The sequence below is a fragment of the Salvelinus alpinus genome, chromosome 21 (genome assembly GCF_045679555.1).
Source record: "Salvelinus alpinus chromosome 21, SLU_Salpinus.1, whole genome shotgun sequence".
Classification (NCBI taxonomy): domain Eukaryota; kingdom Metazoa; phylum Chordata; class Actinopteri; order Salmoniformes; family Salmonidae; genus Salvelinus; species Salvelinus alpinus.
The window spans coordinates 1,979,904-1,996,330 of record NC_092106.1 but is presented as its reverse complement, the minus strand read 5'-3'; the positions used below and the strand labels follow the sequence as shown (position 1 = coordinate 1,996,330).

Sequence of the window (16,427 nt, the reverse complement as noted above, 5' to 3'; positions counted from 1 at the left end):
TAGTACGCAGGTATAAACACCATGGGACCACACAGCCGTCATACCGCTCAGGAAGGAGACGCGTTCTGTCTCCTAGAGATGAACGTACTTTGGTGCGAAAAGTGCAAATCAATCCCAGAACAGCAAAGGACCTTGTGCCTTGTGAAGATGCTGGAGGAAACAGGAACAAAATGATCTATATCCACAGTAAAACAAGTCCTATATCGACATAACCTGAAAGGCCGCTCAGCAAGGAAGAAGCCACTGCTCCAAAATCGCTTTTAAAAAAAGCCAGACTACGGTTTGCAACTGCACATGGGGGAAAAATATCTTACTTTTTGGAGAAATGTCCTCTGGTCTGATGAAACAAAAATAGAACTGTTTGGCCATAATGACCATTGTTATGTTTGGAGGAAAAAGGGGGGGCTTGCAAGCCGAAGAACACCATCCCAACTGTGAAGCACGGGGTGGCAGCATCATGTTGTGGGGGTGCTTTGCTGCAGGTGGGACTGGTGCACTTCACAAAATAGATGGCATCATGAGGAGGGAAATGATGTGGGTATATTGAAGCAACATCAAGACATCAGTCAGGAAGTTAAAGCTTGGTCGCAACTGGGTCTTCCAAATGGACAATGACCCCAAGCATACTTCCAAAGTTGTGGCAAAATGGCTTAAGGACAACAAAGTCAAGGTATTGGAGTGGCCATCAAAAAGCCCTGACCACAATCCGATATAAAATTTGTGGGCAGAACTGAAAAAGCGTGTGCGAGCAAGGAGGCCTACAAACCTGCCTCAGTTACACCAGCTCTGTCTGGAGGAATGGGCCAAAATTCAACCAACTTATTGTGGGAAGCTTGTGGAAGGCTACCCTAAACGTTTGACCCAAGTTAAACACTTTAAAAGCAATCCTACCAAATACTAATTGAGTGGTTGTAAACTTCTGACCAACTGGGAATGTGATGAAAGAAATAAAAGCTCAAATAAATCATTATCTCTACTATTATTCAGACATTTCACATTCTTAAAATAAAGTGGTGATCCTATCTGACTTAAGAAAGGGAATTTTTACTAGGATTAAATGTCAGGAATTGTGAAAAAACTGAGTTTAAATATATTTGGCTAAGATGTATGTAAACTTCCGACTTCAACTGTATGAATCTGTTTAAAGCAATCAATTCAATATACTTGTGATGACTAAAAATGCAAAAAATGCAAAAAATGATGTGTAATTCCACAACAATTTATGTGGTAAAAATGTGAGCTTGTGTAATGTAGTAACTGTCCACATTGGGCAAATTGGTGTAATATAAAATAATGAATGTACCACAAGCAGACAGTCACTTTTTTTACTGAAAGACGATCCCCAGCAATTACCCACGATGTTGCATAACAATTGAATTCAATAATTCATTGTTTGAGACGACTGTACAACCATCAAGATTAGGGATGCACGATATATCGGTAAGCATATGAGAATCGGCTGAAATTAGCTGAAAATGCCAACATTGGCTTGGGCCCAATGTCTAGTTTAACTCCGATGTACAAAACCGATGTCAAAGCTGACGTGCATACCTATATAACGTAGGTAGATGACGTAATGACACCACGAAAAATATAGCTCCACACATGCAACACAGCATTCCTAACCTAGCCCACAATTTCTGCTGTGTGGATCGAGTAGTAAACAAGTCGAGCAGTCATTTAAAAGAGTAAGAACATTTCAGCGAGACACCTCAAAGTTGAAATCCATTAACGCCAAGGTAATAGAATTCATTGCCCTTGACAATCAACCATTCTCTGACGTAAATGATGTTGGGTTTCGCTGACTGGTCGAGCACCTCGAGCCCCGGTACACACTACCAAGTAGGCGCTATTTTTACCAAGTAGGCCCTACCGGAGTTACACGATATTGTTGAAACGCACAGCCGTGAGCTATTTGCTATGGGCGTCACTGCTATTAGCATCACTGCTATTAGCTTCACGACTGACATTTGGACCAGTGATGTCAGCCCCATGTGCATGCTGACAACTGCCTCGAGAAATAAGCTCATCAACTGCATCTACATCAGACGTAATACCCTCTGTCATGGCATTGAAACACCTGCTCAACAAAACCCCACTGTCTATGTCGGAAGCTAACTTGGAAAAGTACTCTAGTAGAGGCTGTGAACAAGCAATTCGGTGGTATTCTCTCTGAGCTTCTACTGTGTCGCCACCATGCTTGATGCTATGTACAAGGACCGCTACTTCGATGCAGACAAGAAACAGGGTTTACGTGAAATGTTAGACACAGCTGGACAAGACGGAAACGGACACAGTGACAGTGCGTACCGAGGAAGAAAGGCCACAGACAGACAGAGCTGAAACTTCACTGCTTGATATGTATGATGAAATCCTGGTTGAGAATGAACCGACTGAACAAATGAACAACGAAACAGCACAGCAAGTAAGTAAAATAAATAGGTTTTGATTATGTTTTACTGGTAATGGGGACATACGTAAATGCCAACAAAATAACTTTTTGGTCAGTGTGTGTGTATGTTTCAACTATTTAACTGTACTCGAATGCTTAAAAGGCTGCTAAAATTGTAAACATCGGTCATCGGTATCAGATTTTTTGTCAAGGAAAACATTGGATATATCGGTATCAGCCAAAAATGTCATATCGGTGCATCCCTAATCAAGATTAATTGTCAGATCCAACAGCAGATCTCTTTGTTTCGTGGGACCTGGAACTAGTATCTCTGTTTTGTCCGAGTTTAAAAGTAAACTCGGACAAAACAGAGATGCTAGTTCTAGGTCCCAAAAAACAAAGAGATCTTCTGTTGAATCTGACAATTAATCTTGATTAGGGATGCACCGATATGACATTTTTGGCTGATACCGATATATCCAATCATGATGGTTGTACAGTCGTCTCAAATAAAACTGAAGAGCCTCGGCGTTACTCTGGACTCTGATCTCTCTTTTGACGAACATATCAAGACTGTTTCAAGTACAGAATTTTTTTCCATCTATGTAACACTGCAAAAATCTAACATTTTGTCCAAAAATTATGCAGAAAAATTAATCCATGCTTTTGTCACTTCTATGTTAGACTACTGCAATGCTCTACTTTCCGGCTACTTTGATGGTTGTACAGTCATCTCAAAAAACGGTGAAGGCCCTCGGTGTTACTCTGGACAATGATCTCTCTATTGACGAACAATATTTCATGGACAGCTTTTTTCAAATTTCGTAACATTGCAAAAATCCTAAACTTTTTGTCCAAAAATGATGCAGAAAAGCTAATCCATGCTGTTTTCACTTCTAGATTAGACTACTGCAATGCTCTACTCTTCGGCTACCCGGATAAAGCACTAAATAAAATTCAGTTAGTGCTAAACACGGCTGTTAGAATCCTGACTAGAAGCAAAACATTTCTAAGCAAACAGCTGGAGGCAGGGCTTTCTCCTATAGAGCTCCATTTTTATGTAATGGTCTGCCTATCCATGTGAGAGACGCAGACTCGGTCTCGATCATTAAGTCTTTACTTAGGACCTACCGAAGAGATGAGTCTTATGATTGAGTGTAGTCTGGCCCGGGGTGCAAGGTGAACGGCAACGCACTGGAGCGACGAACTGCCCTTGCTGTCATTTGCAAAGTGTATCATGAGAAAAGTTATTGTATGCCTATCATTTCACTTCCCCTGTGAGAACCCTGAACACGGGCTGACTTTGCTGTACTGCAGAAAAGCCTGCCAGCAGCCTACCTACTAAAGGTGGCGCCTTGTCCATTACAATGTAGAAAAACACATGCATCTTATGGAAGATGCCAATACTTTGGAGATAACAATAAATGGCAAAGCTAAATATACTGGTTTGGTTTCCATCTATGGCAAAGTTTTCGCTAAATGCTTATGACAAATCCAGCTGCAGAACCAGCCTAGCCAGATAGATAATCTTTTGAATACGGTGTCATAAAAAAAAGAAAACAACAATAGACCATATTGGCTAACTAGATAAGTTTAGGAAGATAGCTAGCTAAGCATGCTAGCTAGCTACAGGACAGCTGTCAGTTCCCTATTTGTTGATGTTTCTCGTGGAAATCACCATGAAGTTCTTTCCCCACCCCAATTCGTGAATATGTATAAGTAGCCTACGTCATTCTTTGGAAGTCGAACCTAAACAAGCATTTCCGTTCTAGGGCACAAATTACGTTGAAATTAGGGGCGGCATTGTCCTCTGGTGGGCGCCTTTAAAATATGACAATGAAGCACAGTAAATAGAAAACTCAACTCTTGGCAAACTCATTAAATTGTTTTAAAAAATACAATTACATCTATTGCTTACTTAGTAAGCAATAGAGTACTTAGCCTTACTACTTTAACAATGGAGAGTTTAAAAATGCTCCTAAGTTAAATTTAACTGTGCGCTCTAGACTGTGCAGTAGCCTGAACCTTTAAAGTGACCTTACCGCAGGACCGTCTGTCGTTGTGTAGCGAACCGTGATCTGGAAAGCCCGATGCGGCCGTATCACATAGGCTGGGAGGCTGATATTCAGCGAAGATCCATAGTCTGTGAATGGGTCTACCCGGTAGGTGAGCGACGGGGAAATGTTCTGGGCACCGGTGGTGCCAGGCACCTTGCAGTCTATGGAATGAATTAGCAAGGATGGGTGAGTGTCCAAAACCAAAGTCTGCACTCCTGGTTGGATAGCCACAAGTTCCAGGACTTGCCACCCAGTGATCTCCTTTACGGCAAAGTTGAGGCGGAGGTCGAGATGAAAGTGGCGAAGCTTGAAGCAGTGGAAGTTGGACGCAGAGGCGATGTCGACAAGGCGACACTGACCCAGACCTTGGCCGCCCTCACACGACTTGCTAGGCACTGTGAGCACTTTGCGGCAGCAACACAGTGTCGGACGCTGGAATTGGGCCATTATAACCTCCAGGGAGGAATAAATGAACGCGCAAAAAGGAACAACAACCGTAGTTGAAGCGTATAAAATGTGCAAATTAGCTAGATATGTCAGCTCCAGAGTAGCTGCCACATAGCTAATGAGCTAGCTGCCGACATGTTACTTTGTAGAAAAGGGCCTTTGGTTGGGCAACTACTTCCAGAGTGACATTACGAACAAAAAACATTAGAAAAAAAGTGTTTTAGAAAAAGGACATCAAAGCAATATGTAAAATCCATCGGGACCGAAGTTGAACGAGTTCTGCATTTCCAAGTCTTAGACTTACGCAAAGAGAGAAGATTCTGGGCGCCTGTTAGACAGACTTGTGAGAAACAATGTAGCGCGAATAAATAAAAAGAAAAGGGTGAACATACAGAAGAGGGGAGAAGTTGAAATGAAAGGAGCTTGGGCTATGTGACTCCCGTAGAAAACAGGAAGTAAAAAAACAGGGAGGAAATATTTGAGACAGGAAAGTTTTAGAGCTGTAGAATGTAGGGGGGCGCTACAGAGACGAGTGGACTCAGCAAGGTAGCCTATACATAGCCTATAGCAACATGTAGCCTAATTAGCCTTAGCATCAGCTCTAACTCGACGTTAACAAAACGCATATATTTCGGTAGCCTTCTTCCACGGAGCGAATAGTCATTGAATGTAAAACAAATTGGCGTTGCACAAGTGACATGCATTATGCATGAAACTGCGTGAAACTGATACATATTTCACACTCATGGCAGAGAAAGGTAGACAGCCATAGCGTAAATGTGATACTTTGTATCAATGGGTGTCCGTTTGCATAGCCGGAAACCACCATCCCCTGAGAGTAGTTACAAGTATAACCTTTATTCGTAATTGTTTCCTCGTTGCCCTGGATATGTTGTTGGTGTCCTTGGCTTGCGTTCAGCGGTTTGTTGGGGGCAAGCGGGGGGAGGGGTGTTCCCGACCCGGAATTCTACAGGAGGACGATGGAGGGGAAGCCGCTGGTGTGATGCCGCGATGCGCATGACGACAAACGTGAACCAGATGATGCCCCAGTTTCTCCACAATCCACATTCAAGCCCATGTTTGAACATTTTCAAGGCAAACAACATATGGAGGTTGTTGTATCGATATTGCTACTGTAGCTGTGATGAAATGTGAGACCCCTTTCAGACGTCCCAGCTAATTACAATAGCTAAAATGTCACATGGACCATATTGATAAATTACACTGAACAAAAATATAATCGCAACATGTAAAGTGTTGGTCCCATTTTTCATGAGCTGAAAAAAAAAATCCCAGACATTTTCCATATGCACAAAAAGCCTATTCTACTTTTAAACTCGGACAAAACAGAGATGCTAGTTCTAGGTCCCAAGAAACAAAGAGATCTTCTGTTGAATCTGACAATTAATCATGATGGTTGTACAGTCGTCTCAAATAAAACTGTGAAGGACCTCGGCGTTACTCTGGACCCTGATCTCTCTTTTGACGAACATATCAAGACTGTTTCAAGTACAGATTTTTTTCCATCTATGTAACATTGCAAAAATCAGAAACTTTTTGTCCAAGAATTATACAGAAAAATTAATCCATGCTTTTGTCACTTCTATGTTAGACTACTGCAATGCTCTACTTTCCGGCTACCCGGATAAAGCACTAAATAAACTTCAGTTAGTGCTAAACATGGCTGCTAGAATCTTGACTAGAACCCCCAAAAATTGATCATATTACTCCAGTGCTTGCCACTCTACACTGGCGTCCTTTTAAGGCTAGGGCTGATTTCAAGGTTTTACTGCAAACCTACAAAGCATTACATGGGCTTGCTCCTACCTATCTTTACGATTTGGTCCTGCTGTACAAACCTACACGTTTGCTACGGTCACAAGACGCAGGCCTCCTTACTGTCCCTAGAATTTCTAAGCAAACAGCTGGAGGCAGGGCTTTCTCCTATAGAGCTACATTTTTATGGAATGGTCTGCCTATCCATGTGAGAGACGCAGACTCGGTCTCAACCTTTAAGTCTTTATTGAAGACTCATCTCTTCAGTAGGTCCTATGATTGAGTGTAGTCTGGCCCAGGAGTGTGAAGGTGAACGGAAAGGCACTGGAGCAACGAACCGCCCTTGCTGTCTCTGCCTGGCTGGTTCCCCCCTCTCTCCACTGGGATTCTCTGCCTCAAACCCTATTACAGGGGCTGAGTCACTGGCTTACTGGTGCTCTTCCATGCAGTCCCTAGGAGGGGTGTGCCACTTGAGTGGGTTGAGTCACTGACGTGATCATCCTGTCTGGGTTGGCGCCCCCCCTTGGGTTCGTGCCATGGGGGAGATCTTCGTGGGCTATACTCGGCCTTGTCTCAGGATAGTAAGTTGGTGGTTGAAGATATCCCTCTAGTGGTGTGGGGGCTGTGCTTTGGCAAAGTGGGTGGGGTTATATCCTGCCTATTTGGCCCTGTCCGGGGGTATCGTCGGACGGGGCCACAGTGTCTCCCGACCCCTCCTGTCTCAGCCTCCAGTATTTATGCTGCAATAGTTTATGTCGTGGGGCTAGTTATAGTCTGTTATATCTGGAGAATTTCTCCAGAAATATCCTGTGTCAATTTAAGTTTTTGCTCTCTCTGAGCCCTAGGACCATGCCTCAGGACTACTTGGCCTGATGACCCCTTGCTGTCCACCTGGTTGTGCTGCTGCTCCATTTTCAACTGTTCTGCCTGCGACTATGGAACCCTAACCTGTTCACTGGACGTGCTACCTTGTCCCAGACCTGCTGTTTTTAACTCTCTAGAGACAGCAGGAGCGGTAAAGATACTCTGAATGATCGGATATGAAAAGCCAACTGACATTTACTCCTGAGGCACTGACCTGTTGCACCCTCTACAACCACTGTGATTATTATTATTTGACCCTGCTGGTCATCTATGAACATTTGAACATCTTGGCCATGTTCTGTTATAATCTCCACCCGGCACAGCCAGAAAAGGACTGGCCACCCCTCATAGCCTGGTTCCTCTCTAGGTTTCTTCCTAGGTTCTGGCCTTTCCAGGGAGTTTTTCCTAGCCACCGTACTTCTACACCTGCATTGCTTGCTGTTTGGGGTTTTAGGCTGGGTTTCTATACAGCACTTTGTGACATCTGCTGATGTAAGAAGGGCTTTATAAATACATTTGATTGATATTTATCTCAAGTTTTGCACACAAATTATTTTGCATCCCTGTTTGTGAGCATTTCTCATTTGCCAAGATCTATCCACCTGACAGGTGTGGCATCTCAAGAGCTGATTAAACAGCATGATCATTACACAGGTGTACCTTGTGCTTGGGACAATAAAAGGCCACTTAAGCAGTTTTGTCACACAACACAATGCCAACATCGTCAACACCGCAGATCATGTGTAACCACGCCAGCCCAGGACCTCCCAAGTGGGTGAGCCTACCTATACCCTCTTCCCATCCATGGCTGCACCCCTGCACGGTCATGTGAAATCCATAGATTAGGGCCTAATGAATTTATTTTAGTTGACTGATGTCCTCATAAGAACTCAGTACAATTGTTGAAATTGTTGCATGTTGCGTTTATATTTTTGTTTAGTATACATCAAACATGGATACAGGCACAACTGTCTTCACCGGCATAAGGAATGAGGCACCAAATATTCTGGGCATTCCTTGCAAAATATTTATTCCGGCACTTGGGCTTTTGTTGCATTGCGTGCACTATCACAACAGCTGTTCATCACTTGATTTAGGAAAATTCCTTGATAGATCAAATGATGATGTGTAAAAATATGGCGTAACTAATCAGCTGGACACCAAATGCATATCCAACAAGTATTATGCATAATTATTAAAGAACCACATTAATGACAGTATCAATTTATCTTTTAAGCATCAAGTTAAGGTGAGTGGGGCCAAGCTTCCTGCCATTCAGGACCTCTATACCAGGCGGTGTCAGAGGAAGGCCCAAAAAATTGCCAAAGACTCCAGCCACCCTAATCATAGACTGTTCTCTCTGCTACCTCACGGCAAGCAGTACCGGAGCGCCAAGCCTAGGTTCAAAAGGCTTCTTAACAGCTTCTACCCCCAAGCCATGAGACTCCTGAACAGCTAACCAAATGGCTACCTGGACTATTTGCATTGTCCCCCCCATTTTTACACTGCTGCTACTTTCTGTTTATTATTCATGCATAGTCACTTTACCTCTACCTACATGTACATATTACCTCAATTACCTCGACTAACCAGTGCCCCCGCACATTGACTCTGTACCGGAACCCCCTGTATATACCCTCGCTACTGTTATTTTATTGTTGCTCCTTAATTATTTGTTATTTTTGTTATTGATTTATTTTTTACTTCAGTTTATTTTAGTAAATACTTTCTTTTTTTTATCCTTAACTGCATTGTTGGTTAAGGACTTGTAAGCATTTCACTGTAAGGTGAAATGTTGTATTCGGAGCATGTGACAAATACGATTTGATTCTTTCGGTTAAAAGCATTCAATTTTGCAATCACATTTATTATTTTGGATTTGTGTGCCCATTAACGTTTTTTCACCCTGTAACATAAAGAGACACAATGTTATCTAGTTACACTGCATTTCTGAGATCTCTAAACAAAAAACTGTCCGTCAGCTAGATCCAGGATTCTTACAGGGTTCAAGTTCAATGTCTTATTTAACTGATTAATGCTTGATATATGATATAATGCCATCTTACACTGACGTAATTGCAAGGACAGAAAAGTAATGTTTTATGTCACATGATTTTGGAGAAATCCATTAAGACACCAACCATCATAATGGGATAAACATAGGTTTTAAATCAACTCGGGAATTTGATTGAATATAGCTATTGATTGTGTGTGTGCATTTGTGTTGTCAGTATTAATGTGTGTGCATGTTATGTGTGTGTGAGCAAATGTCTGTGTATTGGAGTGTCTGTGTGAGTGTGCATCACCACCCTCTGTAGCGTTATACGATCGAGGACGGGGCAGTTGCCATACCAAGTAGTGATGCAGCCAGTCAAGATGCTAACAGTGGTGCAGCTGTAGAACGTTTTGAGGGGAAAGAGGCGCTGTCACGCCTTCATGACTGTGAGCGTGTGGACCATTTTAAGCCCTTAGAGAAACTTGAAGCTCTCGCCCTGCTCCACTGCTCCACTGCAGCCCCGTCGATGTGGATGGGGCATGCTCGTTTCCTGGAGTTCCCATATATGCTGAGCACTTGTTGGCCGCTTTTCCTTCACTCTGCGGTCCAACTAATCCCAAACCATCTCAATTGGGTTGAGGTCGGGTGATTGTGGAGCCCAGGTCATCTGATGCAGCACTCCATCACTCTCCTTCCATGTCAAATAGCCCTTACACAGCCTGGAGGTGTGTTGGGTCATTGTCCTGTTGAAAAACAAATCATAGTCTCACTAAGCACAAACCAGATGAGATGGCGTACCGCTGCAGAATGATGTGGTAGCCATGCTGGTTAAGTGTGCCTTGAATTCTAAATAAATCAGAGACAGTGCCACCAGCAAAGCACCGTCACACATCCTCCTCCAAACCAAAAATCGCAAATTTGGACTTGGTGAAAATCTGTCCTTTTCTCTGTTCTAATGTCTATTGCTCGTGTTTCTTGGCCCAAGCAAGTCTCTTCTTATTTGTGTCCTTTAGTAGTGGTTTCTTTGCAGAAATTCGACCATGAACACCTGATTCACGCGGTCTCCTCTGAACAGTTGATGTTGAGATGTCTCTTACTTGCACTCTGTGAACCATTTATTTGGGCTGCAATCTGAGGTGCAATTAACTCTAATGAACTTATCCTCTGCAGAAGAGGTAACTCTGGGTCTTCCTTTCCTGTGGCGGTCCTCATGAGAGCCAGTTTCATCATAGTGCTTGATGGTTTTTGCAACTGTACTTGAAGAAACGTTCAAAGTTCTTGACATTTTCCGGATTGACTGACCTTCATGTCTTAAAGTAATGATTGACTTTCATTTCTCTTTGCTTATTTGAGCTGTTCTTGCCATAATATGGACTTGGTCTTTCACCAAATAGGGTCATCTGTATACCACCCCAACCATGTCACAACACAACTGATTGGCTCAAACGCATTAAGAAGGAAAGAAATTCCAGAAATGTACTTTTAACATTCCAGGTGACTACCTCATGAAGCTGGTTGAGAGAATGTCAAGTGTGCAAAGCTGTCATCAAGGCAAAGGGTTGCTATTTTGAATAATCTCAAATATATTTAGATTTGTTTAACACATTTGCGGTTACTACATGATTCCATGTGTTATGTCATAGTTTTTATGTTTTCACTAGTAAAAAGAACAAAAAAACCTGAGTAGGTGTGTCCAAACTTTTAACTGTTACTGTGTCAATATATTTATTTTAAGACCCCCTGATTGGGTAGGCCAGTATTCAATCTGGCAGGACCTGGCTTCACCTCTTATTGTATATCTTATGTTCTCCCTTCATCAAGCATAGCCTAACACCCCTCTCCCACATTCCCAGATATTCTTTGTTTAAGTATTGCAAATTTCAATATTCAAATGTAAATTGTATTCCCAATTCAGCATGTTGCTGCCACTTGTAAACACCCCCCCCCCCAAAAAATGTTTTCTCCTTTTCTCCCTCACCCATCAACAACACTGACAAAGAACACACAGGTAAACCTAAAATAGTTTTATTGACAGAATATTTAAAAGCGATCCCTTTCCACTTCATCTTACCCTGTTAACAAGGCAATAATGAAGTCATGCTAAGGCTATAAAAAGTAATAGAAATGACAGAACGACACACATTCTGCAAGGCTTGCCGAGGTTATTCGTAGTTACAGTATGAGCATCACCTCAATACTGCAAAGACAGGATAGAGGTTCCCTACTACACCCAGTGCAGGAGTGTTATAATCTGTGTGGTTCTGGTCCAAACAGTGTCAATGAGCGGATTGACAACACACACATAAAAGATTCACTGGGTCAGGGCAAAGAGAATGCAATCTTGTTCAAATCACAAAGACCTTGTGCTCAACAGGCATCTTTTATGTCACCATAATAATAATGTAGAACAGTCGCAGGACCTCCCCTCCCCAACAGCAGATGGCACTGGCGACCCCCTGTAGCTTCACCATCAGTGCAAAAGGGCTGTGACAAACAGTAACAACAAACTGAAGTTAACAGCAATCAAGAGAATCATGATAATAAAAAGTCAGAAGAAAGAGAGTTAAGAGAGGGACTAGGCTGTAGACATACAAGGCCTTTAAGAAGGGGTGATACCCTCTACCTTTAAGCAGGGTTATTTCTACCTTGAAGCATGTCCTTTTGATTGCCCAGTGAAAACATTGAGCAGCACCATTTCCCTCCTAGTAGTCTTATGTCCCACTAGGCCCCACAGATCCACCACTTGTGCCAGGGTCCAGGGTTTAAGGGCTCATGGGTTCAAGTCACAAGAGAAAGGATTACAGATGTTTCAAGCCGCAAAAAAAATCAACAGCAAAGTTAGACAGCAATGATGGTAAAACACGAGTGAATATACAATAATACATTTCATACAACTACGTTGTACATACAGAGTCAGTAGAAAATAAAGCATATTTTACCACTGTAAATATATGTATATATAGATATATTCTATAAAACAGACCAGTTATGCTATGAATATAGCTACACATAAAGCTTTATTTCTTATATATTACTAAAGACAGTACAGTATCAGTGGTTCCCTGACCATTCCAGCTGAAATGGCTTCTGAGCAAGCATCTCCTCAGGGCAGCCCTTGCCTTATACCAAGGACATGATGCAACCGTAGAATTCTAATTCCATGGTCAGATGCTGCACCCCTTTACAGGCTGAGCGGTAAACTCAGGGTGGGTAAGCAGAGGAAGAGGGTGAGACCACGGAGGGAGCGGTCAGATGGCTGGACCCCTTTGGGAGCGTCCTCCCCTCTCCTCATCTCCAGGGCACGTCTGTGCCTCCTGTACCCATTTTAGCCTTTCACAGAGATCTTGTTCTCCACGGCAGCCAGCATGGAACAGAATCGAGAGTTCTCATTGGCCAGCAGGATGGACGGCTCGTCAAACTCCACCACCTAAATGAAATGGACAAGGCTTTAGGGATTCCTTGGAGCATAAATATGGGGTATCACTACATAAATGTTGATTTAGTAAGACCTAAAAGCCTTCCAAGCCCATTAGCCTGTTGTAGAGACAAGAAATGTGAATGTATGCAACCTCATTTTCCGACCCGAGATTCAAACCCTTGTTTAAAACAACTTTGCGACCACAAAGCAGCTTCCTGCACCTACAAAAACCATGCTTAGGTTGAGCTACAGGGCAACACAGCTTCTGGACTCACTAGCTAGCTAGTTCTGCTACACAAATAGTACTAGGCGAGTAAGTGTACAGTAGATGAGCTTGTGTTGTGTGTACCTGTCCCTGGTTGAGCACCATGATGCGGTCACAGTTGAGTACGGTGTGCAGCCGGTGGGCTATGGTCAGGGTGGTGCAGTCCTGAAAGGCATTGCGGATTGTCTCCTGGATCAGAGAATCCGTCTCCGAGTCCATTGCTGCCGTTGCCTCGTCCAAGATCAAGACCTGAGAGGGGAGGGGGCACCGAGAGCTAAGTTAGAAAAGTGCTGTGACCATAGAAGACTAAAGTTCTCTTTCTACCCACAAGGTTGACTACCCAGAAAACGATCGGACGTCAACACACATGAAAATTACAATTCTCTCAATTCCCATTTTGAGGGGTACCTTGCACTGTCTGAGTAGGACTCTAGCAACACAGAGCAGCTGTCTCTCTCCCATGGAGAAGTTCTCTCCGTTCTCCACCACCTCTGACTCCAGCTTCAGGGGCAGCTGAGACACCTGGCGGGATGGACAGAGAGAGGGAGAGAGTACCGAGCAAAGACAGGAAATTAAACATGGATCTCATTTCTCCATCCTGTGTTACCTCTTCCCTTCTGAGTCTCTGTGCCCATAACTCCACCCCACCTGCTGGCACACAAGCATCTTTCTAAAAACCAGTCATCTAGTATGAGCATACTCTCTCGCGTAGTCTCTTACTCTGGACAACCGAGTTCCGGATACTCACACACTCCTTCATGTGTGTCCGCTCCAGAGCGTCCCAGATCAGCTCCTCGGCGTATTGGTTAAAAGGGTCCAGGTTTGATCTGGGGGTGGATACAGGACAAGGACAACTTCAAGACAACTTTAAGTAACATCGACAGTCACCAGAATACATTTATCAGTGGATGGGACTAAAGGAAAAAATCCCTTGTGCCAACTCAGCAAAACCACACAACCACATCTGGGACCACCAGGCGAGTGACAGTGTTCATTTACAGTCACAATAGTACAGTGATGCGTTTTGAGTGGCGTGCCCACCTGACTGTGCCGCTGAACAGCACAGGCTCCTGAGGGATAATGGACAGCTTGCTGCGGAGGTCGGCCAGGCCGATGTCACAGATGTTGATGCCGTCCATCGTGATGGAGCCGCCACAGGGCTCCACCAGACGGAACAGAGCTACGCCCAGAGAAGACTTCCCTGGGGACAGAGCAGGGCAGGGCGGGACATACTCTGTAAAATTAGAATGATGTAACAATCGCGAGCCATAAAATAAATACAGAGCTAGCCAAAACTACATTTAAAAATGTGAAATGTAGGTTTCAATAGGAATTAAGTGAAATTGACCTCGGTCCTGGATATATAACACAAGATTATATTATGTATAAGTATAATTTTCAGATACATGATCAAACAGCGCACGGCTTCGAGAGATGTTTCACTGACTGTTTCCACTGACCTGAGCCCGTCCGGCCCACTATGCCAATCTTCTCCTTGGGACGGATGGTGCAGGACACCTTCTTGAGAACAAGCGGCAAGTTGTCTCTGTACCTCATCTCCGTCCCGTCAAACACCACCTCGCCCTCCTGCGGCCAGTCTGGCGGGGGTGCCTTGTTCTTGATGCGGGCCGGGGCCTCCAGCGCTAGAGACTGGGGGAAGGCAGGAGAGACCGCTTTAGGGTTCATTATAATAATAATACTGCACTTCATTTCTTTAGCACCTTTCAAATGTATACATTGCAGCCCAAAATGCTTTTTAAAAAAGTGCAGTAAAAAAGAACTCTGAAACTCTAGGCCTCAGCTATAAGATGTGTCTTCTTAGGGTTTCCTAGTTTTAGAATGACGAAAACACGCAGCAGCTCACAGTGGTAGTGAGACAACATATGCAGTGAGAGTGCAGTGCCATGTATTTGTAGTGCAGTAACCTCAATGTAGTGGTGAATTCTCTCCACAGAAGTGAAGCGAGCCTCAGTTTCAGAGGCTAGTCTGACTGTGAACTGGAACAGCCCTGTGAGCTGAGAGAAAGAGGGGGAGAGGAATAAGACATTTATCAAATTAAATGCATTCATGTCATCTATACTACTGTAACCGTGTAACTCCTCTTTTAACCAAGTATGTATAATATAATTTGTCATTCCATATAATGGATCTACGCAGCTCTGTTTAGATATATAACAACCAATCAAGGGAAAGATGAGTGAGGAGTGGAAGGGAAAGTGGAGTGACAGAAACAGAGGAGATGATAGAGGAAGTAACAGAGAGTAAGGGGGACAGACAAGGGGAGTAATACCGGTAAGTGAAGAGAAAAGTGATGGGAAAAAGGCAGAGGAGAGCTGTGGTGGTAAGAGAAAAGCATGTATTTTATAATATATCTGCCACTTAAGCAGACACTTTTACCCTAAACCATTTACAGTACAGTGAATGTACTGCATACTGTACTGTAAATGTGATCCCTGCATGAATTTAACGTACAACCTAAGCATTGCTGGTACCAAGCGCTTACCAACTGAGCCACATCATGTGTATAAAGTGATAAAGGGCATCAGTGCAATGTAAAAAAGAATAGGGGGGGGAAGACCAAATCACCTTTAAGTAACGTCAAACCGAACATTATTTCAGTTGATTTGGCCATAAAATTGGGAAAATTGTATGGATGCCCCCATCATTCTCCATTGAGAATTTAAGTGAAAGGTAAGATTCCCCCCTCCCGTAGTGACAGATTTGTTAATAGGAGGAGCACTGACCTGCACGGCGTAGGAGATGGCCAAGCCGGCGTAGGCCGTAGGGATCTGTCCATGCATGAGGACTATCATGAGCGCTGTGATGCTGATCAGAGCCACACTGATGACGTCCAGCCGCACGGCCAGCCAGCGCATGGCACAGCTGAACAGGTAGAAAGGGGCCTGGTTCTGATCCAGGAGATCCTGATACCTGGAGACCACAACCAGACAGACAGACGGGAACCTTGAGAAAAAGTTCAACTTTTGGATGCTTGGTTTCTTGCTTTAGTCATCAAGGAACTAGGATACTTAAAAAAGGGCTATGTGGAACTTTGTCTCTGGGGGTGCTCTTGAGCCAAAACTGATGCCCTAAATGGACAGAATAGACATAAATGACCTGACTGTACAGAAAGGGTAAAGCCTCCCCATACTCACGAACAAAGGCATATCGGTTTGCCTAGAACTAAGGATTTGTGTGATTTCATGAGATAA

The 16,427-nt window shown here is 43.6% G+C and overlaps 2 protein-coding genes across 9 annotated transcripts in view; both read right to left on the bottom strand.

The window, feature by feature from the left end:
* Positions 1-6,114, bottom strand: part of rnpepl1 (arginyl aminopeptidase like 1) — a 32,776-nt gene extending 26,662 nt beyond the window's left edge. The window contains exon 1 of one of the 2 annotated variants that reach the window (XM_071356444.1): positions 4,435-6,114. In XM_071356444.1, coding sequence (XP_071212545.1) covers positions 4,435-4,896 — 462 coding nt within the window. In that variant the 5' untranslated portion in view covers positions 4,897-6,114. The remainder of the gene's footprint in view (positions 1-4,434) is intronic. The other variant, XM_071356445.1, reaches the window with a different exon arrangement.
* Positions 6,115-11,541: 5,427 nt separating this feature from the next.
* Positions 11,542-16,427, bottom strand: part of LOC139547568 (ATP-binding cassette sub-family C member 5-like) — a 51,245-nt gene continuing 46,359 nt past the window's right edge. For 5 of the 7 annotated variants that reach the window (XM_071356473.1, XM_071356475.1, XM_071356474.1 and 2 more), the window contains 8 exons: positions 15,960-16,146; positions 15,141-15,230; positions 14,676-14,865; positions 14,257-14,449; positions 13,964-14,042; positions 13,624-13,737; positions 13,300-13,464; positions 11,542-12,959 (listed from right to left, as the gene is read on the bottom strand). In XM_071356473.1, the coding sequence (XP_071212574.1) occupies positions 12,858-12,959; positions 13,300-13,464; positions 13,624-13,737; positions 13,964-14,042; positions 14,257-14,449; positions 14,676-14,865; positions 15,141-15,230; positions 15,960-16,146 (1,120 nt within the window). In that variant the 3' untranslated portion in view covers positions 11,542-12,857. Of the gene's footprint in view, positions 12,960-13,299; positions 13,465-13,623; positions 13,738-13,935; positions 14,043-14,256; positions 14,450-14,675; positions 14,866-15,140; positions 15,231-15,959; positions 16,147-16,427 lie in introns of all 7 variants that reach the window. The other 2 variants (XR_011669548.1, XM_071356476.1) reach the window with 2 other exon arrangements.